A 23,539-nucleotide genomic window follows, 5' to 3' on the forward strand; every position below is an offset into this window, starting at 1 on the left:
GTTGCTGAAGAGCCCGCTCTGTTCTCCATCTGCATTCTCAATCGCAGCTGCCGCAGCAGCTACCGTTGCGTGAGCGGAGTAGATCCTTTTAGCAAACAGTTGCACACAAGACCGTTCCACTCTTCCCAGACCAACGTTTCTTGTTTGGGCAGGTGTCTCCTCACCTCCCGAGGGTCTTCAACCCGCACTTGCACGTCACGGGGAACGGAGTGCCCATAAGCCACCGCCGAGCCTGCCGCCTTAGCCGGCGGAGCATCCCCGCAGCATCTCTGCTCAGGGATGTGCAACAAGTCACGTGCTGAACGCGGGCTGCTTTTTCCCCACTCTTTTGCTCCCCCTCACCTTTCCTCCTCTGCTGCCTTTGCTCAGACTGGACACTCGCAAAATAATGCAGTGGAGGAGAGCTCGAAGCAGTAGAAGACAAGCAGAAAAGCCTTTTTATATTTCTTTTATAAATCACAACACATTTTACACTTCAGTAATACTAATTTAAACTGGAAAAAAAAAGAAAACTAAACCCAACCTCGCAGACCTTTTTGGATTATAATGAGACACTGTTTCCTTCCAAGAAGCCCAAGGGATTACACAGCAATATTCTCCTTGAGCCAAGTGTTACGCTTCCTTGAACAGCTGCACGGGGCTCAAATTGCAGCGGCAATCACCCCGATTCGTGCCGCAGAGCTGAGCTTTCACAGCAGCAGCCGGCAGCTGAGAGCTGTGAGACCCTCTGGGGCTGCAGATGGGGTGGGAGTACAATTGGGGGGCAACAGGATGGAGCCAAAGAGCTGTGGATGCAGGAATCCCCCCTCCATGATCTAACAGTCGCCCCTCGGCCCCGGCTCCACAAACCGCATCCCGTAAATCCTCCACAAAACAGATCCCTGCTGTCCCATCTGTTCCCTTTTCTTTTCGCCTTCCCTCTCCCTTCCCACGCAACCCCTCTACCCTGGCACCCGAGATTTTACGACGGCTCACCCCACCAAGCAAAGGCTGCTGCGGGTCTGCTCCCAGCAGTTTGTTACCCCTCCCCGTGCATCCCCAAAACCATGCCCTGCTGATACTCCTCTTGATGGAGTTCCACCCATTAAACAAGTGAGGAGCGAGGAGCGAGGAGCTCTTCCTTCCAAGTTTCTTTCACTCCTAAAATTGGTTTAATCCTTTGTTAAGCCCTATGATCCGTAGGTATCTGCGGCCGTACTGAAGTTAAGCAGCACGAAACTATTAATCTTGCTTTGGTGGTCAGAGATGTTGACTAGCCATTCATTTTCAAACCCCGAATTTTGCTCTGAGGTGGTTTGAGCTGCTTGGAGGAAGAGGGAAGGGTTGGAGCGGGAGATTTCTTCCAACCTAAATTTTTGGGTGATTCCACGTTTCTGCTCACTCTGTCCCTAAGACACGACATCCCCGTATTTTGCGTGTGCTCTGTCTGTCACCGTGCATCCTCCTCTTTTCAGCATTTCCTACTCTACGCAACCTCTAGCAAAACACCTGCTCAGACGCTGTCATTATCCTGGGCTTCATCATCCCAATTACACTTTGCACAACGAGGTGCAAGAGGCATTTGGAGAACTGGTTTCAATTTAAAATCAGTAAGTCCTTACTGGTTTGGCCTGTCACAATAAGAGGAAGCAGAACGTGTTGATGTAATCTAGAAATCAAGTTCCTTACGCGGTGTTTCAACAGGGCACGGGCGAGCCCATGGGGAAGTTTCACTCTTGTTAAGCCCCAGGCAGAAGTTTAACGACACGACCAGCCACTCCCACGGAAGTCAGCCGGACAATTCACCCTCCTAATTACAAGTCCACGTGCAAAAGTTTGGATGAAGTGTAGCTTAATAAACTTTGTGTAAATGCTAGGCTCCAGATCCCAGAGGACCTATGTCTGCGGAAACCAAATGAGGCTGAGGTGGTTGAACAACAGGGTTTGAATCTGTTCTGCAGAGCCCATCCCATTATGGAGTTGATTTAAACCAGTATAATTTCACCCAGGGAAGCCAGCAGCCTAGCCTGTGTGTCGTAGTTTAGCAAGGCATCTCAAGGATGAGACCCATGAAACCCAGGACAACATAATTTGGCACGTGGTTTAGCTCCATTCCTCAGTCATGAACATAAAGATTCAGAGCAGCTGTGCTACGACAGCCTCCAGTGTAAATCTGGCTGAGAATAAGCAAGGTGCAAGAGGTGGAAAATAAACTTCAGGGGCATTATCACTCTTTTTGCCGGCGTGAAGCCAAGTTCCTCATAGCTGCTACCAGCCCCGCATGAGAGCTAATGGAGAGCTTGCGGACCTGCAGCCCAGCGTGCCACAGAAAGGTCACCAGATGGAGCATGGGGGAGACAGAGAAGTGGAGACCCAAGGTTGTTTTTGTGGGGAATACCAAGGATTCAGCTGCGGAAATAACTTTGCACAGGCTGGCTTTTTAGCAGGGTGTTTTTGTGTACGGCCACATCAGGTCTTCAGCAGGAGTGACTCTCCTGAGAGCTACTAACGAACATGCCGCATCGTTAGCCTCAGCCAAGGGACAGGTCCCTAAACAACCTCAGCCAGCCCTGCTCCGTGCCCTGAGGAGCTCCGGCAGGGAGAAGTCAGCGTGTAAGAGGTGTGAACTTGAGCTGTGATTTTTTGACAGAGGGTCACCAAATCAGCCCCGAAGCCCAAGGCTGGTGCCTCCTGCTGCTGGTGGTCATAGCCAGGGAAGGTGCTCAAGGCTTCGAGCAATTGAGAAAATGGAGATCAGCATCTTCTCTCTGATGCTGAATAACCTACAGGCATCTTTCCCAAGAGCTAGAGAGGGGCAGCTTGATGTGTGAGCTAGGGGAACAGGGAGAACTGGTAGCAGAGCTAAGAGACAGAAATAAAGCTAACCGGTCTCTACGGGTATGTTTATGCTTAAATCCCTCAGTTAACTGCTGCTCGTCGGTGGAACTGCACCCAGAGAGGTTGGGTACCGCACAGGGTCTGTCTGTGCAGCAGCCAGAAACGCACCTGCATCCCTGGAGCGGTGCCTGACCTCCCTGTAATCCCTCTGACGGGGTGACTCCGGTTCCTGGGCGGTGTAAACTGCCGGGGACGGCGGTGCCAGGGGCTGATTAGAGAAGGTGTTTCCATCCCGAGCACATGAGTCAGCCAGAGGCAGGCTGCACATCAAGGGCAGCTATTGCATTTCCTCGTAGCAGCGTCGATGAGGGTTGCGTGGCACAGTTCAACTCCCTCCAGAAAGGGCAAAGGCAAAGAGGTGGTGTGCTTGCAAGAGCCTCTACAAATGAGCCGGAGAAAAGGAGAGGATGAAGCCCTGAGGAGAAGGACTTGGGAGTGCTGGTGGATGAGAAGCTCAACATGAGCCAGCAATGTGCGCTTGCAGCCCAGAAAGCCAACCACATCCTGGGCTGCACCCCCAGCAGCGTGGGCAGCAGGTCGAGGGAGGGGATTCTGCCCCTCTGCTCCGCTCTGGTGAGACCCCACCTGCAGCACTGCGTCCAGTTGTGGAGCCCCCAACATCAGAAGGACGCGGAGCTGTTGGAGAGGGTCCAGAGGAGGCCACGAAGATGATGAGAGGGCTGGAGCTCCTCCGCTGTGAGGCCAGGCTGAGAGCTGGGGCTGTTCAGCCTGGAGAAGAGGAGGCTCCGGGGAGACCTTAGAGTGGCCTCCCAGTGCCTAAAGGGGGCTGCAGGAAAGATGGGGAGAGACTGTTCAGCAGGACCTGTTGTGACAGGACAAGGGGTAATGATTTCAAAATAGAGGGAGGTAGATTCAGATTAGACATTGGGAAAATTTTTTTTACACTAAGGGTGGTAGAACACTGGCCCAGGTTGCCCAGAGAGGTGGTGGATGCCCCATCCCTGGAAACATTGCAGGCCAGGTTGGCCAGGGCTCTGAGCAACCTGATCTGGTTGGAGATGTCCCTGCTCCTGGCAGGGGGGTTGGACTGGATGGGCTTTGAAGGTCCATTCCCACCCAAACCATTCTGTGATTCTATGGGGAGAAGCATCTCCTTCCCTTTGCCCTCATCCTTGCCAATCTGATCTCTCCACAGGAGGTGAGACCTCAAACACACCCAGCACCGTCTGCCTGCCTGTCTGCCGATGCGCCCTTGGGATGGTGCTGCTAGCAGGGTAAGAGTCTGGCACCCATCACGGGGCTGCCGAGGCTCTCACTTTCCCAAGCCACCACGGGCACAAGCTGCTTCCCCAACCCTGACATCGGCGGAGAGAGTCACCAAGGTCAGACATAGCAGGGATGCTTCTCCGCGAGAAACGCGGAACGTCTGGCATGGTCCCATACAATGTGTCTTTGCCGTTTTGTTTGGGTTTTTGTTTTGAACGTACAAAACTGCCTCGCCTGCCTTTATTCCTCCCAAGAATACCCCGCATAATGACGGCAGCTCCCCTCTTTTCAGCCCCTGCCCTGCAGCTGAACGCGCGGAGGGCCGCATTGTACCGGGCTTCGGCAGCGGCTCTGAGCGGCTCTGAATGCCTTTCGTTATCCTCCCGTTGGGCTCCGTTTCGGAAGGAAGGAGGGAAGACAGAGCTATTTTTATAGCATCTAGGCTCTCCCCAGACTGCAGCTAACTTGCTATTGTTGGTCAATGATCTTTCAATTACTTGCTAGACTCGGGACTTTGCTCTGTTCTTGCAAAAAAAAGGGCTGATGTATTCAACGCGCTCTTTCCAAAGAGCAGGCTGGAATCGGACAATTAGGCTACGCAGAAGGGCTGCTCACAAACAAAGCCTTTCTTTTTATAAATATCAGACTTTCAAAGTGCAGTTGGCTTTTTTTTTTTTTCTGCAGTAAATTTACCATTCTGTGGTAGTTTTCAAAAATCTCTGTCAGAGATGGCATGCTGAAGTGATTTTTCTGTTCCCAAGAAGTGCAAGTTACTTTCCTTTCACTTTTTTTCCTTTTTCCTCCTTACTCTTTATACAAGACTCTGATTTTCATTATGAAGCTGGAGGTTATCTCAAAATACACCAGGATTTCAGAGGAAATTATGGCTCTGGGCTGAGAGCCACACTTTCCAGGTTTGGACCTAACTTTAGTCCCCGGTCTATAGAAATCAACATTTTCCCAAACAGACGCTCTGTTTTCAGAGTTACCCCACCTGAGGCGATCAGGTGCTGGTCTTCAAAGCCTGCACATCTTCCCACTAAAACCAGATGGAGGTATATGGGTCAAATCTTTCCACAAAGCTCTTTCAAGACATGACCTGAAAACAGAAAATCTACAAGAAAGGCAGAAGCAGAGCAGATATTCTGCGAGTAACTCGGCCGCTGCGATGCTTTTTGCTGAATTGGGATTGATCCAGCAGCCTTTGGACCTGCACAGAGACCGGCGATACAACGCAGGTCCGTGTGAGGTTGTTACCGTCCCATTAACCACCGTTTCCACAAACAGCTTTGGAAGGACGCAACGTTCTTCATTTTCTCTCCTAATTTCTGCAGTTCAGTAAAGTGTTATTACTAGTTTCCCCCTACCCTAAAAACGAAAGATCTAAAGCAACCGTGCAGGTGAAGGTATTTCTCAGTTCCTCATCACTACCGTGCCTGCAAATCCATCAGACCTTTGTTCCCGGCAGCACCTTAGTTAATATATTTCATTCCTTATTAAGCATATTTTTGAAGGACCTTTGCTCATTACATCCACATCTAAACAAAAGAAAAAGAGAGGTCAAACTAGGCACCCAGCAAACACCAACTTGATGCCTAAAATGTGCTTAATAATTGGATGTGTTGCCAAACGTGCTCACGGCAGGATTTCCAGGTGGGTGGGCAGAAAATAGAGGGTTTCTGGGCTTACTCCTGCTGTTCTGACTCTTGTATCAGCTGGGGAACTTTGGTGGAAAAGCTCCTGATTCGTGTGAGAGAAGGAGGACTTGTGCTAGCATGAGGTCTGGGACATGATCACAGGAACTAAAAGAAAATAAGGGTGAGTTGTTTGCAGGAAGTCTTAATTCTGGAGAGGAAAAAAAAAAAAAAAAGCAGGTCCTTCAAACGACTCAGAGAGCGTTTTGAAGGAAGATCACGTGGCAGTCATTAAGCGTTGGGTTGGCTCACACACCTCCACAGACAGTGACGGAGCATCTCCAGTGAGTAGATTTTGGTCTGGGCCCGATTCTGGTCAGGCTCAGACTTCACTGGCGCTGCAGAAGCGAAGCACCGAGGGAAGAGGAGCTTTGGGGAAAATGGGTTTTCGTTTTGAATCATCTCAGTTGCTTGGCCTGAAGCTGCAATTAATGAGAATGTGTGAGCTGCTTTTTTTGCAATCGCAGGAATTTTTTTTCTTGCTGTTTTCTTCCGCCTAGGAAGGTGAGGAATTTGTGGTGGGGTGCAAGGGATGATCTCAGTGCTGGATGGCAGGATATCCTTTTCCTTTCTCCCGCTGTTTGTAGAGCAAGGAGGATGTTTTGGGCAGAGAGCAAGGACACGCTGCTGGAGCTAGACTGCCCCATGTCATCCGGATAGAAGCAGGGCAGCTGGGAGGACCTTCAACAGAAGGGACGGGGCAAGGAGATGCTGAGGGTTTGGGAATGTGGGCAGAGGTTGCAATGGGTGGAAACAGCAGGTCAAGTGAGGAACAGGAAAAGTGGCGACGCTGGGTTATGAGCTAATTGGAAATAGCTGGCTCCAGGCCCTTGGGAAGGGAGTTATTTCTGGAGTTAAGGGCTCCTGTGAAACAGCTCATCTCAACGGAAGGAAAAAAGCGCGTATAATGCAGCATTATGGTTACGGTTTCATGTGATTTTTGACCCAATATCACCATGACTTGATCCCTTTTGAGTCACCCAGAGAAACAGCCTAAGCAACCAGCTTCCCAGGGCAGCTCCATCATTTACACATCTGCGATATCCAGCTCAGCCGTGACTCAGCCATCAGCAATGATGTTCTGACCTTATTACTATCACTGGGAATCTTCTTAACGAGGACATAATTTCACCCCAGAGGCCAATTCATTAATTAGCATCTCCGGCTATCCTGTCATTGGGCATATGAAGAGGGCAGAGACTTGACTTATATACTAAGCAAATATGTGCTGAGTAAATATGCATTCAATTGCACGTATAACAACATACAAGGTCATAAAAGTTTGGCAGCAAGAGTGGAAAGACGCAGCTGCAGCTCCGGTCTCCAGATATAATTCAGCGCTCGTGGTTCTTGCTCACGGTAGAGCCTTGTCCGAAATCAATGTCCAAGGAAACGCTTGCTTAAAAATTAGTTGTTGACTTCACGTGCTGCATGAAGTTGTGTGAGAGTCACTCAAGAGCTGTTCTGATGGCATATTTTTTTTTTGAGCTGTGACACCAGGGACTTCTCCATCCCTCAGTGCAACACCCTCGCTGGGCGTGCTTTGCAAAAACACCATTGTCCTGCTGCGCCCATTGCCAGGAAAGGGTGTTTTAATCTATTATTAAATATTTCTGTTTTCTGAAATAAAAATAGCCTAGCCTGCACTCTGCGCTAGCCGAACTCCTCCCCTTCCAAACTATCTTTTCATGTTGGAAAGTTGCCTGCTAATTAAAAAAAAAAAAAAAAGAAAAAGCATTTTTGAACATTCTTTGCACGTTAAAATTGAACAGATTAAACTGAATGCAACAATAATGATCTCCCACGGTTAATGTTTCATGCAGACAGCGACAGGGCACAGCGCGATCACTAACAAGGTCAGGAAAGGATTTCTTCTGTTGTGCAACGCTCACGGATGTTAGTCTTCTCCAAAATATTCGGGATTGGCCACTGTCAGCTGCTGAATGCTCTGTTCGCTGGACTATTGGTTTGCCATGATGTGAGAACTTTCTCTCCCTACTGTCGTTTGCTGGATGATCTTTCTTAACTCTTCATTTAAGAGAGTTCAAGTTTGCTTGATAAAAGCCGACCATCAACCTCTGCACAGATTATTTTAGTTAACTGGTAGAAAACCTTTCGATTTACCAATGTTATGGAAAAGCTATCGGAAAAAGGGCGGGGAGGGATATAAGGAGAGATGGCATCTTGTGATTTTCCACCTAGCTGGAAAAAAAAAAAACAAACCAAACCCACAAATTGTTGAGCACACAAGAAATTCTTTAAGCCTGACGCTGACGCAGAGAAGTTCAACTGAAGTCCAGGATGGCAACAATTTCTCCAAGCCTGTTCTTACCATGTTGACCAATGTTTTTACTTTCAATCCCTTGTGCAACAACCAGCTGCGCTTGGCAAGAAAGAGGGGAGCAGGTGTTGTGAAAATAAAAGTATTGTTATCTCTGATAACTGCAAACAAATACAGATGTGGGGAGAGACCAAGTAGAGGATGGAGGAGATATCTGACAGCAGATGCCAACCCCTGGCCTGAACTGGTAACACCTGATTAACACACGCGGCACAGAAGCTGTGCCAGGGATGCTTCCACTGCTTGAAACCCTCTGGACACCAGGTCAGCCCAGCACAGCATTCTAAAACTGAACCCAAGATTTCGTTCTCCTTCTTGGGATCTCAAGCAGAAAGGAAAAATATATGAACAATGTTTTTTTTTTTTTAGACAGATTCCTGACTGACAAGAAGACACAAAGTGGTCTTTAGACTATTTTCTTTCCTGTCTGCTCAACACCCCTCGTTATCTGTGGTAACTCACTTAGAAATCAGCAAGGCTCCCACTGAAGACCCTCCGTCAGCTCAGATAGGTTACTATTATTTTTATTTCTAAATACAAGTTCTAAATTTCTAAATTTCAATACAATTTATCTCTATTTAAACATGGTGAGTTGGCTGTACCCACCTAGTCTGTTGTCTGTCTCTGCATTACTTTACCTAAACTCCAGTCACCCTTTTTCATAGGGAAAAATGTGAATAGTATCTTTTTTTTTTTTTTGCCTTTAATTTAAAAAAAAATAAATTCTCAGATGTTGACATCTTTCCACATTTGAAACAAGGTACAGAAATTAACTACTTGAACAACTCCAGGTACAACCAGATGAATGGCGACCGACCAGAGGCAACATTTAGGCAAGAACTCCAACATCGTCAACTTTCTCACTCCTTCACCCCACTGAAAATGAAGGTCTGAAAATTTTGAAGAGCATCCGTGTTTCTGCTCCACCCTTCCTACAAAAATGGCATCCTTGCCAGTGTGTATAGAAAAGTCTGCTGCTTTGCCCCTGAACTCAGGAGAGGACCAGAGATTTAACTGCTTTACTTCTTCTCCCTCAGTCCTCTGCTGTTACAAATTAAGGTCTAGAAATTCTTGGAGAGGATTAGCTTAACTTGTTTTCCAGAGTGGGAAGTTATCCATTTTTGGAGATCCCCATTTTCTTGCTTACACAATTGTTGTGGTTTAACGCCAGCTAGTAACTATGTACCAGGCAGCCGCTTGCTCACCCTCTCCGCTGTCAGGTGGGACTGGGGAGAGAATCGGAAAGAAATGAGAACTCATGGGTTGAGATAAAGACAATTTAATAGGTAAAGCAAAAGCCACACATGTAAGCAAAGCAAAACAAGGAATTCATTCACTGCTTCCCATCAGTGAAGGTGTTCCCAGGTGTTCAACCATCTCCAGGAAAGCAGGGCTCCATCACGTGTAATAGTTACTCGGGAAGATAAAACGCCGTAACTCCGAACGTTGTCCCCTCCTCCCTTTCCTTCATCTTCCCCCAGCTTTGTACGCTGAGCGTGACAGCGTGTGGTCTGGAATATCCCTTTGGTCAGCTGTGGTCTGCTGCCCCCGCTGTGTCCCATCCCAATTTCCTGCGCGCCCCCAGCCTCCTCGCTGGTGGGGTGATGCGAGAAGCAGAAAAGGCCTCAACTCTGTGTAACCACTGCTCGGCAACAATGAAAACCACTCGGTATTATCGACACTGTTTCCAGCACAAATCCAAAATGTAGCCCCACAGTAGCTGCTAAGAAGAATATTAACTCTATCCCAGCCAAAACCAGCACAATAATTAAATAATAGCCTGGATGCACCTTCCCAATTTTAAAAGGGAAACCTTTATTACCAAGCGATGACAAACATCCCACGCTGGCGAGCTTGGCATTTTGTGCCACTCTTGCGCGATCAGCACACCGCTTATTTTTCTTAAGCCGGACCCGATGACGGCGGATCTCAGCACCGACCAAACCCTCGCTTGGGAAACCCCAAAGCCCAACCTGAGCCCCACTCCAGCTTTACCTGCTCCCACCCCCAGTCCGGCGGCCCGGAGCGGACCAAGCCGCGCCGTCCCGGGAATTTGGCGGGCCCTATGTCCGCTGGGCCGCCTCAGCCCTGCGTGGAGACCCTCCTGGATGTTCAGGGGTGGGGTGGGGTGTGCAGAGCCGCACAGCCATGAGCGGAAGGCCCTGCAGCAAAAAACGCAAGAGTGGTAATTAAAATAAACCCTTGAAATGTGGATATTTTTTTTTTTGGTTGTGTTTTGTTTTTTTCTTCTTTTATTCACTTTCAGCCTTGAGGCCTTCCACGCGCCACCCTCGCCAGGCCTCCCCGCTGCTTGAGGGGCTGAGTTTTGCGGGGTGGATGGAGAAGCGGGGCCCGGGGGGGGTGCGGAGGAGGTGTGTGTGGGGGGGTGTGTGTGCGGAGGAGATGAGGGGGGGGTGCGGAGGAGGTTGGGGGGGGCGGCAACCCCCCCTCTGAGGGGCCTTTTCCCGGGGGAACACCCCCAGCGCGGGAGGGGGGCCCGCTCCCCGGGCGCCAGACGTGCCCGGCGCGGGTGCCGCTCTTCCCGCTCCTCCCTCGCGCCGCCCCACTCGTTGGCGGGGGGGGGGGCGGGGGAAAACCCCGCTGCCAGTGGCCGGCGTGCGCGTGACGTCACCGGCGGCGCGGCGCCGCCCGCCCGCTGCGCCTTCCCGCCCCTTCTCCGCGCCTCGCGGCCACCGTAGCGGGAGCGGCGGAAGCCTCCCCCCCCCTCCCCCGCCCCCCCCCCCTCCCCTCCCCTCACCGGGAGAGCGCGGCGGCGGATGGTCCGCCTTGTCCCGCCCGCCCCTCCCGGAATCGGCGGTGGCAAATGGCGGGGGAGAGGGCGGCGTGGCGAGGCGGGAGGTGGCTGCTGCTGCTGCTGTTGGCGTTGCTGTCGTTGTTGACGCCGGGGTTGGGGCCCGCCGCCGCCGCCGCCACCGAGGAGGCGGCGGGGGTGAAGGAATGCGACAAGCCCTGCGCTAACGGCGGGCGGTGCCAACCGGCCAGCGGGCAGTGCGAGTGCCAGCCCGGCTGGGTGGGCGACCAGTGCCAGCACTGCGGGGGACGGTTCAGGTGAGTGTCCCCCCTCCGGAAGGCCCCGGGGCTGGGGGGTGTCCCCCGGGTTGGGGACGTTTAGGGACAATACCGGGAGGGTGAGGGGCAGCTGCGGGAGGGGAGTGGGCGGGAGCGGCTGTGGGGGCACCGGTTGGGGGAGTGGGGATGAGCGGTGGCTGCGAGGGGTTGGGGAGGCGGGGGGGCAGCAGGGACCTGGTGGCCCTGGTTCAGGCCGCGCAAAGGGACGCGGAGGGGGGGGGGGATTGTGAGAAGGTTTGGGGTTCAGGGTGCTTTTTGGGGTTTCGAAAGGGATGGGAGCCCCCAGGGCTTGAGGGGGCCCGGTCTGAGGGCGGCAGGGCCGCGGGTGCGAGGGAGAGATCCGGGTGCAGGTGTAGGAGCGTGTTGAGGGGACAACAAACCCCAGACCCCTTTGGGTGTCCCTGCTCGAGTTTGGGCAGGGACCGTGCTGAGGGCAGTGGGGGTGATCCAGGGGGGGATGTGGGTGCAAAGGGCTGAATGGGGGACAACAGGGGTTTGGGTGCAGAAGGGGAGGTTTAGGGGCATGTGGCTGTGAGGGGGGCAGGCTTGAGGGGTGACAGAGGGTGGCGGGACCATGGGTGTGATGGGCTGAGGGTGCACAAGACCAGGTTTGGAGGGGTAAGCAGTTGGGCTGCATGGGTGGGGGGGGGGTCTGGGAGTAAGGGAATGTGGGTGTCGGGTGCCCCCACCGAGCAGCAGTTGGCGTGTAAGCAGCGGTTGGTGAGTGCAGGGTGTTTGTGCTGCAGAGGCACCTGCGAGGGGACAGCGTTTTGGGTGCTGGGTGCACAGGGGTAACTGGGGGTCGCTGATGGGTCTGAGGGGCTGTGGGCGCAGCGGGTGCTCGGACTGGAGGACAGCCCGGGTGTGGGGGACCAGTTCCTGGGCGGGGGCAGATACAGGACAAACACTGAAGTGCGGACGGGGGACTGGATCTGGCTGGGAGCAGGTTGGAGTGGGAGAGGAAGGGCACGCAAGCGGGTGTTAGGGCTGGGTGGAGGAAAAGGGGTGTTTGGGGGGTATAAGCAAGCTCAGGGGGGCAGATGGCATAAGCAGGTTAAGGGTGAATTTGGGAGAGATGTGCACTGGGGAGAAAAGCAGCCTCTTAAAGAGGGTAGCTGGCACGTGGGGAGGCTCAGCTCCTGGGGCAAAGGAGCATGGGCAGGAGTGGTGCTGGCTTTTGGGGCGGGACAGTGGGAATAAGAGCTCCTGGGTTTGCTGGGGGACAAGAGCAGAGCTGGGCAGCTGGAGTTCGAACAGGACGGGGGGTGGTGTGGGGGTCCTGTCTCTGCGCTTGTCCAGTCCGGGTGCGTATGTGTCTGTGCGGGGGTGAGGGGTGTCTGCGCAGGAGGAAGGGTGATCTTTGGGCTGCGCGACACTGGAAAATGCGTTGCGTGCAGTGCTGAGGCCAGTTCTGGTGGTGATGGGATACTCAGTTGGGTTATGAGTCTGAAGTCTATCCCATGGGATGAGAAATAGGAAATCTTCGTGGGAGTAGCCTGGAAATGCACCTGGCTTCTCTGCATGAACTTCTGTTTTCAGTGGAAGAGGGGATTCTGTAAGATGGTTACCTGCTTTGGTTTTATCAGCCCTGGCAACCGGAGAGCCGGCGTGTGCGTCTGCGTGCGTTAGGTGAATTCCCTGGGCAGAGCTGACTCTTGGAAAAGAAGGAAATGAAAAAAGGATGATTATTCTAGGCAGCGCTTGCTTTCTTGGGGAGCCCCCTGAGGAAAGTACCAGCCACCCTTGGCCAGCGTTCCCTGTAGGTCTGGGGGAAGGGGAGCTGTTCCTTTGCGTGCTTCAGGAGTTGAGGCTTCTATTTTTTTATTTGTGTTTTTTGACAGTCTGGATGTGTGCTGCAGCCACTTTGAAAGGCGTTTTGTGTGGAAACCATGCCAGGCTAGGCAAGCCGTGGAAGTCAAAAGCTTCCTTTTGAATGTTTTTTGCCACTGTCGTGATAAGAATTCTCTTCCAGTTGAGAGAGGGCATTGTGAAATAGCCACTGATCTGTTAATTTCCTCGAGTGGTTTAGGGTGTTGGGCATTTTAAGGGGACTAGATGAGAATAAAGGCAGAGGCTTCTTTCCTGAATGGCAAAACTGGTGCTGCTGAGTAAAAAAAGAATTGGTATATATCCAATGCTTATGGGCTTTTTTTTTTTTTTTTTTTTTTTGAGCCTCTTACCTGTTTTGATAAAACTTTTGGTTTCTTTTTCACATATAATTCTGCTCTAAAACTTTTAACTGAAAATACAATGCATGTTTTTCTCTCTAGGTGTTTTATTTAGCTGTTTGTTTATTTATTTATCAGTGAGTTGAAGTTTCCAGGAACGTTTTCAAACTTTGAGCTCTGAGAAAAGTGCAAACAAGTGTTTTCAGTAATGTTCAGAGCTTTGCAGTCACAACTTCCACATGCTTTGAGTCTACTCTGTCTCTTGTCAGAAATGGCATTGCAGGGTTTGGTGATTTTTTTGTTTGTTTGTTTGTTTTTTTTTTGGTGCGTGACTGTCAAGAGCTTCACTGTAAAAGGCTCGACGTGTTATTAGACGCTGTAGGTACAACTGGGAAGTGGAAAGGCAGGTGAAAATTATTTTCTAAGTGTGGTATATTCCACATGCTTATCTGCTTGACCGAGAGATGTAATTAAACTTGGCATGTTAATCTTCCTGTCCTTATCTCCGTGTATATGATGACTGTATTTGTGGCCTTGACTTTTTTGTTTACGTTGAGCGCTGGGCTTGCCGTGATCCAACTTGTGCTTCGCTGATCTACTAATCCCCAGCAGCTTCCTGGTGCGATCCGCTCGCCTTCTCCACAGGGGGTGGGGGGGAGGTCTGTTTATTCAGGCTGTGGTTAGAAACACAGGTGACAAACCCAGGGTGGACCGTCTCCTGCCTTGTTTCGCCCAACCTGTGAAAGGGGAGGCGATACGCGGTGTGTTACCGCGTCATGCGGATGTGTGGGGGTTTTTTGAAGACGCGTGGTGTGCTGTGTGTCCTTAAGAAGAAAGAGGCAGAGCAGGAGTGTACCTGCGTGTGGTTTCGCTAGTGATTGTTATTGGTTGTAGGAATGGCTTCTGAGAAAACACTGACCTCTGCATGGATCAGTCATGCTCTTCGAGGGGTAGAAGATTGACTTATGGAGGACTTCAAGTGACTTTTTACAGATGTGGAACCAGCCACTTGAGTTCTTTAAAGATAAAGACTGAAATCTTGGTGTGTTGGGAAGCTGAAATAGAAAATAGAGGACATGCCTGATGCGCTTCTGTTCTCTCTTTCTGTATAAACCTCCAGCGGGCTTCTGTGCTGGCTGGAGTCTGCAGGCCAGTGGCTTCCAGCCGCCGTAGCCTGGGCAAGAGAGGACCACTGCTGGGAGGGATGAGAAATCTCCCAGTCGCAGAGCTGGAGATAACGCTTTCGAGCAGTGGGAGCTCAGGAGCACCAAACTCTAAGTGAACTTTCCAGATGCTGCGAGCTTTGAGACCGCGGATTCTTTAAAACGCTTTCGTAGCTCCGTGGCACAACCCCTTCTCCTGCTGGGATTGAGTTGTTTCAGCCAGCTGCCTGATCGGCAGATAGACAGGGACCGCTGAGGGAGGTAAAGCAGAGATTAAGAAATGACTGCTACTTTACATGGATTTATTGGGCAGAGATGGTAGAGGATGGGATTACCAAATTCAGGATAGCGCTTGGCTTCTGGAACGGTAATTGCGTGCGAGTTGTGTATAGGCCCGCTGAAGGGTGACTTGGTGTGTGATTGTAGCTGAAAATATGAACAGAGGATGTTTTCACTATATAATGAAATACCAAATGGTTCCAGAAAACTGGTTTTTGATGTAAAGGCACTGGTCTTCCTTTCATGTAATACTTTTTTTTTTTTTTTTTTTTCCCCTGGGGTGGGAGATGGAATATGCTGTGCAGCACTTAGCAATGCAACGTGACACTTGGAGGGGAAGAAGAAATATCAGAGTGTATCTTTTAAACTACCTCTTTATTAATTTAATGGAGGCAGTTATGCGCTGCCGATTGAACATTATTAAGGAGCCAGTGGTGAGGCAGTGTCCTTGGCCAAAGAGTATTACAGTGAAGTGGGATTTTATCTCTGGTGGATTTGGGTAATTCAGAACTTGAGAGAGTTGCTAGCTGGCAAAGAACTGTCACAGTTTCCAGTCTTAAACAAATGGGAACTTCTGGTCAAAAGCTAGCATACAAAACCTTTGTCTTCAGAAAGCTACCTGGTGCAGTTTAAAGCTTTAGGAAAGTCAGGAAACTACTTAATGTATCTAAGGATATTGGCAATTTGAATCGAATCAGTTTAAGTGCTCAAATTAGATTTGGGTGCTGCCTTTGTGCCTGATCCCCGTTCTGTTTCTCTCTTTTCATTAGTACATTATCGTGCTTTAAAATGATTTTCTCAGCCATGTTGCTGCGTGAAAGACTTGGCGCAGATGTTGTGCGCCGGTAGTAAAAGAATAAGCTATTCAAGTAGGAAGCATTAAAGCATTATCAATTTTAAAGAATACATGGGGGGGAAAAGAACCTTTGTGTGCTTTATGTCATTCTTGGAGGCATTATTTCCAACTCTGGTTTTATAATTTTGCTATCTGTATGTCTGTATTTCTGTCTATATATACATGTATTTAAATGATCTCTTCATGGAGAGAGAAACTCATGGCTAGTATTTAATCTGAATTCTCACTGTTTTCTCGTTACTCTCACTGTTTTATTGGACAGCCTGACATTTTATTAGGGCTGTTGTAAGAACAAGAATTCATCTGTAAAATAAATCAGTATTTTTGAAATATTTGAAATGTTCCACACTTTTTGCCTTGCACTGAACGACGAGCATAAATAATTGACTTGCTGAGGTTTTGTTGGTATTTACAATAAGCTCACTCCTTATCATTACTTTTCAGTCTGCTTTATAGCAAGGAGTCAGTAGCAGAAAACTCAGACCAGTAAGGCAACACAGTGCACGCTAGGTCCTTCCTGTCATCCCTGCTTCATGCACATGAAATCTCTTCACCCTTGGAGCATGAGTTATTGGAATTATTGAACAGCTCGTGGGTGCAACCTGTGAGTGAGAGGAGTAAGTAGCATCCAGCTGCTGGGCACGTCTGAGCGCTGAGACCTCCGGGAGCAGCGCAGGTAGAGGATAACCTTCCTCTGCCTGTCAATTCCAGGAAGGTATCGCTGCCTCAGACTTGATGGCAAATGCTTCCTTTTCTGCAGTGGTCAACACGAAAGGCACTTCTGTCTCATTTCTCTGTCTGTTTGAATGTCAGGGGATAGCTGCCTGAGTCACTTCAGCAGAAGTCTGACACTGCTCTGGATTTTTCCATTATTTCACAGCCTCAGTTGCTTTTTTCATTATGGATCCGAAATAAGCTCATGTCCAACTGGGTGTTTGTAACCGTCTTAGTCAATTTACATGTAACATAAATGGCGTCTGTTGAAATATCAACAAATGACTGAGGTTAGCACTGTTCTCACTGAAACAACTTGCTTATTTTCTTTTTTTAAGCTTTCAAAAGAGCTAGAACCATCTATGCTTTTATCATGCCTCCTGCTAAAGTTAAATAGCGTTTGGAATGCGTGTGAGGGATTTCACTTTCCTGGCTTGTTCCTCTGAAGCTTTCGTGAGCAATCAAATTTAAAACCATGAGCTTATTGCGCCTAACGTAAGTGTCTATGAGGATCCTTGCTGAAAATGCTCTATATATTGAGATAACGCTGCTGCTGACCAAACTGTTGTATTATTGCATTAATGTATGATACCTTTGGGTCCTCTTTTCTTAAACAGCTGCTTTCCTTGAAGATTTTTTTTTCCAATTTTAAGTTCCAAGCACAGCGCTTGGAATTAGCTTCTTGATCTGGTAGAGCTTTGCTTTTTTTTTTGCTGCGCTCAAAATGTCCTCAGCAAGCAGTTCTTTGGGAGCTCTTAAATCCCGTCTTCTAGAGCGCGGTGAAAAAGTAGAGTGAAAAGTGCAGAAGATGAGATTGAGAATTTTGTGATTTCGTAGGTAAAGAGGTTTTGGTGGAGGAGGAGTGAGCTGCTGCAAACTGGAATTCACCGTAAGGAGGACTGCAAGGGTTTATTACAGTAGTTTCTTCTTGTATAGCCATGTGCTAACATCTGCCTGTGTAAACACTGCCATTTCTTGAAAGCGGGGCTGGAAAATTTGATAATCAATTTTACAGCACAGAGCAGAGATGATCATTTGCTTTTGTGCGTGGCTTTGAGTCAAATACTCATTTAGTCACTGCAATACCGAACCAGTAATGATGTTTGCTTTTTGTTTCCTGCTTTTGTTCGCGTGCTTTGTTTGTGGCTGATCCACATGGAGTTCCTGTAGAGTCTACTTGAGACTGTCACTAATGCCCTTCCCTCTCTTTGCTTAAAATAAATATTTGTTTAATAGAGACGCAGGTTGCTGCAAGGATTTTGGTGGATGTGCTGCACGTGTACGGTTCAGGGCACGATTTTCACTTGCAGAGCTTGAAATCTTTGGGATTCGCAAAACGGAAGGGCTCTGTCCTGATTGCGGAGTGGTGGAATCGTTAGGGATGGCCAGAGACCTTAATTGCGTACTGCACAATCTCCGTGTGAAAATCTGATAAGCTCAATTTGGTACATGGGAATAGTGGACGATGTTTAGAATGGTATTTTAAAGAAAACAACTCAGTATTTTGGATTGTCAATAGCCGTAGCGCATCTTGTGTGACAGAGAAGGGTTTCAACGTTTTGCTGACTGGCTGAGCAATATTCCTGCTAAAGAAGGGCAGCTGATCTCTACATCAAATTGGATGAAATACTTCTAGGACGCCCCAGGATCTAGTTAACAATCTTGGTACTGGTTGCGGCTCGATTTGGTAAAACATATTTCCTGCAGCGTGGTCAGATGCAGAATGTTCAGTTCTCTGAAAATGCAGAAGTGGATTTGAGCTGGTTTAGAGGAGATCACGGTAGCGGAGGCGGTCTACGGGCATTTGAACCAAGGGTTTTCCACCGTATAAACTACCTTTTTTTTTTCCTTGCCATGCCTGTTGAGCTCATAGCTGCAGAAAAAATAATGTCGCTGTGCACAACACTCATCTCAGACGTGCTTATTGTGTGTGGTAAAAATTCGAATAGGGGCTGTGGCTTCCTGTAGCTAGAGTGTTACATGTCCTGTTAGGGGTGAAAATTATCTGTAATGCCTTCTGCCATCATCCAGTGCCACTCAGCTTTCTGCAGAGACTAATATGTACGAGCTCCACTGTGAAAATCCCAGTTTTTCTATTATTTGTCTCCTCTCTCTATTTCCTGTTTTTCAGAAACCCTGTGTTTTTTCTTTACTGGTTTCTGTAATCTGAAAGGACACAAAATAAGGAAGGCCACGTTAGGAAAACACCCTTTTGAAGACTTTATTAGTCAGTGTTTGCATTGCATGAAAATTTAACACCCGTCGCCAAGGTGGTGCTTGTCTACTCAAAAGTCTAAGAAGCTTGACACAGAGGAATTAGCATTTTTTGTAAACTCCTTTTATGAGCTCAGAAACAGAAGCTGGGAGGTATTTTTCCATTCAGAAAATTTAGGTTGGATTTAAAGTTATTTCATTGTGAAGCGAAGGAATAGCTATGCCTTCAGAGACTCTACTTTTAAAGCTGTGGTAGTTTTCATCCCTGCTGTTTTTCAGTTTTTAGTATTGCTGTGAAAAAAAAAAAAAATTGCATCGCCAGGGCATTTAGCTTTGGTGAATTGCTGCTGGTATAATGTGTAGCTGTGTATTGAGGGATTTTTTATTTTATTTTATTTTATTTTTTCCCCCACTGTCTTTGTGCATGTATCATTATACCCTTCCTTTCACAGTTTTGTGATGCTCAGAGTGTTGGTGCTGTGGCAGCGTTGGCAGATACTTTGAATGTAATTGCCTTATCTAGAGAAAATCTACGATTGAGGTTCACCCTGTGCACAATTTTCAGATTTCATTGCTTGTAACGATTGAGAATATGGTTGAATTCTTCTAAAATAAACTGCCCAAGATGGCTTTGTGAAGGTTTTTTTGTAGCAATGTGCATTATATTTCCTGCCAAAGTTGTGCACCTGCCTGTTTAATGATTAATTTACACAACTGACACCTTATTAATACAGAGGGAAGAGCATCACGTAAGTTTTATTGCTGTTTCAGGGCTCAGTGTCTCCACTGTCTGCCTTCGTTACCTACTTTGATCTTGTGTGGAATCAGCAAAGGCGATGCCAAGAAAAACATTTCTGGCCATTGCAAGACCTGAGATGCAAAGTAATAAGGGGCTGAAATGCTGATTGTGCAGGTTAATGTTACAAGAAAAAAAAATCAGAGAAAAATCCTGCATTGTTTCCTGTCGAGGACTTCTGTGCTGCTAGAAAAAAATATTCTACTGTAGCTGAGTTGTGAGCAGACGTCGAAATTGCCGGTCTGCTGGAAGGAAATGATAGAATTCAAAATAATATATTGGGAAATAATTGCTGTTGAGCTCACTGATGGTTCTGTGGTTGTTATTTTTTTCAAATGGAGATTAGGAACAGGCATAACTGTGCAGTTACTTTTATTTTTGTTGAAAAATTTGGAACAAAATTTATTGTTGTACAAGATAACTCCTTATTTCCAGATGCATTTATTTGTCGTTGCTCTCTGCTTGCCTGACAGTGTGTAGGTGCAGTTTTGTTAACTGATTGATTGATTGCCTTCAAACACAGAGCAGGCAGATCTTTAAATGTGGGTCAGTCGGTGTCTGTTTCTCACAAGCCCCGGTTGCAGTGATTCTTTCAAGTCAGTGTTTTTCATTTTGGGGATGGTAATGGGTGTTTAAGTATGCCCTCGTTCAACTTTAGGAGGATGAATCATTTTGAGGAGGTGTTGAAATGGTTCAAAGTCAAAAACAGAGCTTGACGTCCCGCCTATGCACATTTTTTCTCAAACATCCATTCTAATGTTGCTGGAAATAGTTTTAATTTTTTTTTTCCTAGTGAATATCACTGATATTCAATTAACTTGTTTTATTTGAATTTATATGGTGAGCCCAAAGAAAGCTTGGAGCTCTGTAAAACATCATCAGTGATTTTTGGATCATTTGTGGCTCTTCCCAGTAACTTGGGCTGGTGCAGATTTCTGGGACAGCAGGCAAATGTCTCTGTACGTGCATCATTGCGAGCGCGAATGGCGCAATAACAATTTCTGTGGAGGTTTGGAGTCTGAAAGGATGGGGATTCGGATTTCTGGTGGATAACAGGAATGTGTGATCCAGCTGGAAAAGCTGTAGTGACTTTATAGCCTGTAACTTCTCTAACGGCACCGAAGGGAGAATAAAAAGGGTGCGAGGGGACTTCGGTCCCGAACAGGCGAAGGGAATGAATAAACGAAGAACCGCCCAAGGTTGGCATGCTGGTTGGCTTTATAAAGTGCGCACGTCGTTTCTTCTGAAACGGGTCTGAAGTTGAGACTGGAGCGGGTTGATTGCTGTCCCCCGGTTCTCCTTTTGAGCTGTACATCCTTGACTGGTGGTGTTGGGACGCAGGGACTGAACCAGAGCTGAAGGGAGAGGGAGAGCTGTAACGGTGGGCTTGTGGCAGCCCGGGGGTTGAGGAAGGGTGGATGGCTGCATGGATTGAATTCTCTGCCGGGCTTTGGTTTCTGTGAGCTGTAACGAGGCTTATGATGAGAAAATGTGAGTTTCCCTTGCTTAATACGAGCTGGAAAAGAGGTGTAATGTGTTCTGTTCGCTTTTCTTCTTTGTCCATGCTTCCTGGTAATGTCTTTTCAAGCAAAGAACTCACATTTTACATTGCTGTAAGTTGTGGGAGTGTCTCCTGAATGGAAAGAACGCTGGAACAGATTGCCCAGAGAGGCGGTGGATGCCCCATCCCTGGAACCATTCCAGGCCAGGTTGGCCGGGGCTCTGAGCAACCTGATCTGGTTGGAGATGTCCCTGCTCCTTGCAGGGGGGTTGGACTGGATGGGCTTTGAAGGTCCCTTCCAACACAAACCGTTCTGTGATTCTATGAAAGGATGGTATCACAGCCAGTGTTGGTTTTCTTTTTGTATCCCCTTCTTCAGTTCTGCCAAAACTCTTGAGTACCGCCGTATCGGTTTATCTGCATTTTACTTTGAAAAAGTTTGCGATGTAGCCGTAGCATTCGTAGAGTGCGATTCCCTTGGGAATAGATGACCGGGCAACTTCAGGAATCAAACAGGAACACAGTTCATCATCTGATCTTCTTGGTTTGATTTGCCTGTCTATGGAACAAGGACAAGTTATTTATATGTTTTAAAGATGTTCCGATGATGACGCTAGTTACATAGGCATTTGGGGGTTTAGAAGCCGTACTTTAATGGCAATTTTGCATGGCAACTGATATCCTACTTGTCTATTCTGAGAATAATACTGTCCTACAGAAGAAATGCGGTTAATGTTACTATAAATATGCCTAAATCATCTCCGCTGAGGGTTATGAAAAAGGATATTGTGTGTTGAAAGTGCTGAAGTTTAAATGTGATCTTAATTTCTCTATTGAGTGATGGCAGGAATTTGTCATGTGGAAATAAAAGAAAGAAAAAAAAAAAAAACCCACTGTGTGAAAATCGTGTTATCTGATCAAAGCTGGTCAAGGCATCAGAATATCTTTAGCGCCTGAGATTTGCTTGTTTTCGATACAAGATGTGTGTGTATGAGAGTACACGTGAGGCGAGACATCGTGCTGAAGAAGACATCCCTTGCCGTACTCCCAGCCTCCTAAAACCCGCTGATCTTTCACCATCTCAAAGCAGCGAGGACAGAAACATGGTGAAGCGTGAGTGAGGACATGAAGGTATAGTGGCTTACCCTGTAAGATTGTGTACCTGGCCTCCTCAAGCAGTGAACCGTGATGAGCTGTATTTTGCCATGAGATTCACCAAAGCTGGTGAGATCCCGCAGGAGCGGGACTGCTGGTGACGCTGGCCTGGAGAGCTGCTGTGGTGGAGAACCAGGAGTTTCCTCCAGAGCGAGTCACTATGGCTGGGCTGGAGGTTGTCCCAGGGAAGGTGGAGGGAGGTTTTCCTTTTTCTGTACGTTGGTGTAACGTCATGCATCTTGTCCTGGGTTAAAAACATAGGCTGTGCCATGGGACTTAGGGCATGCACAACTGCCGTGATCCAAATACTTCAGCCGTTTCCATCTTCTAACCTTTGTGTTCCTCCTCAGTCCCCAGATCTCTCTCTACGTGTAGGCTTCATGCAGCCTTCAGGAAGCAGCTGTCTTTCTGTGATCCCTTGAGGAAGGATTTGAGAGCTTCTCTTTACGCCGTGCGTGAGGAGGAGGGAAGGACTTTCTGCCCTGTTGCTTTGCAGACCCGCTGCAGTTTGGAAACAGCTGTATGGAGGGAGCTTCCCCTTCTCTGATTCTGTAGCATTCTGTTGACCCTGATTCTGTAGCATTACCTGAAAAAGATGTATTTTTTCCTCAATTGAGGCTGGAGAAAAGGAGAAGGCAGCTCTTAGAAAAGGATTCCTTGCTTTTACCTATGGATTTGAAGAAGAAATTCCATAGGAGACAGCTGTGTATGTGTCCATTGATTTCTTTTTTCACTTTTATTTCTACATTTCCTGTCGATCTAAAGTTATGATGGAGTCATGGACATCAGCAAATTTGCAAAAACCTGAACACTTCATGGCTAGGCTTCGCAGGGTCCTCTTCGGGCATCAAGGCTGTCTTGCTTTTCTGTAGCAAGGTCAGTAAATAAGTGAACTCCTGGCGTCCAGTGAAGGAAATCTTACTGTTTGGGTTTAGGAAGACTTACAGGATGCTGTAGATGGAACTGGAATTGCTGATTCCTGTAGTGTCTTGTAGCATAATGGTTTTGTGACTGGTGTGGCCAGAAGCAACAAATTCACAGAGAAAAATGAAGAGTAGCTGGGTGAATGCCACTCTCCGTTGATACTGGAGGAGATAAACCACAGCAAATGATTTCTGTGGTATCTTTGTATCTGGAAAAAAAAAACCCCAACATTCATTTTGAGGGCAGAAAGTGTTGCGGAGACAGAAGTTCTCCTGATTTACACATTTTAATGTATGGTATGGGTGCTGTGCCTAATGAACAGACTGCAGTGCTCTTTGGGAATCTGGGCTCTTGATGGGCTTGTGATGGGCTAAAGATTTAAGGCAGGTCGGGACTCTGACTTGGCAGAAGTTGCTTTCCCTTTAATTTCCAATTAAATAAAAACCTCTGATAGCTATAATTTCAATGGGGTTGAATATATACACACATATCTGTCTATCTGCAGCGGCTGTCTGGCGTTTTGACAGAGGTTTTCCTCTC

At 48.0% G+C, this 23,539-nt stretch overlaps 1 protein-coding gene across 3 annotated transcripts in view; it reads left to right on the forward strand.

The window, feature by feature from the left end:
• The first annotated feature begins 10,903 nt into the window (after window positions 1-10,903).
• Window positions 10,904-23,539, forward strand: part of ATRN (attractin) — a 149,095-nt gene continuing 136,459 nt past the window's right edge. For all 3 annotated transcript variants that reach the window (XM_086746152.1, XM_086746154.1, XM_086746155.1), the window contains exon 1: window positions 10,904-11,208. In XM_086746152.1, coding sequence (XP_086602278.1) covers window positions 10,964-11,208 — 245 coding nt within the window. In that variant the 5' untranslated portion in view covers window positions 10,904-10,963. The remainder of the gene's footprint in view (window positions 11,209-23,539) is intronic.

This window comes from Chlamydotis macqueenii, chromosome 4, assembly GCF_036417535.1.
Source record: "Chlamydotis macqueenii isolate bChlMac1 chromosome 4, bChlMac1.mat, whole genome shotgun sequence".
NCBI classification, from domain to species: Eukaryota; Metazoa; Chordata; class Aves; order Otidiformes; family Otididae; genus Chlamydotis; species Chlamydotis macqueenii.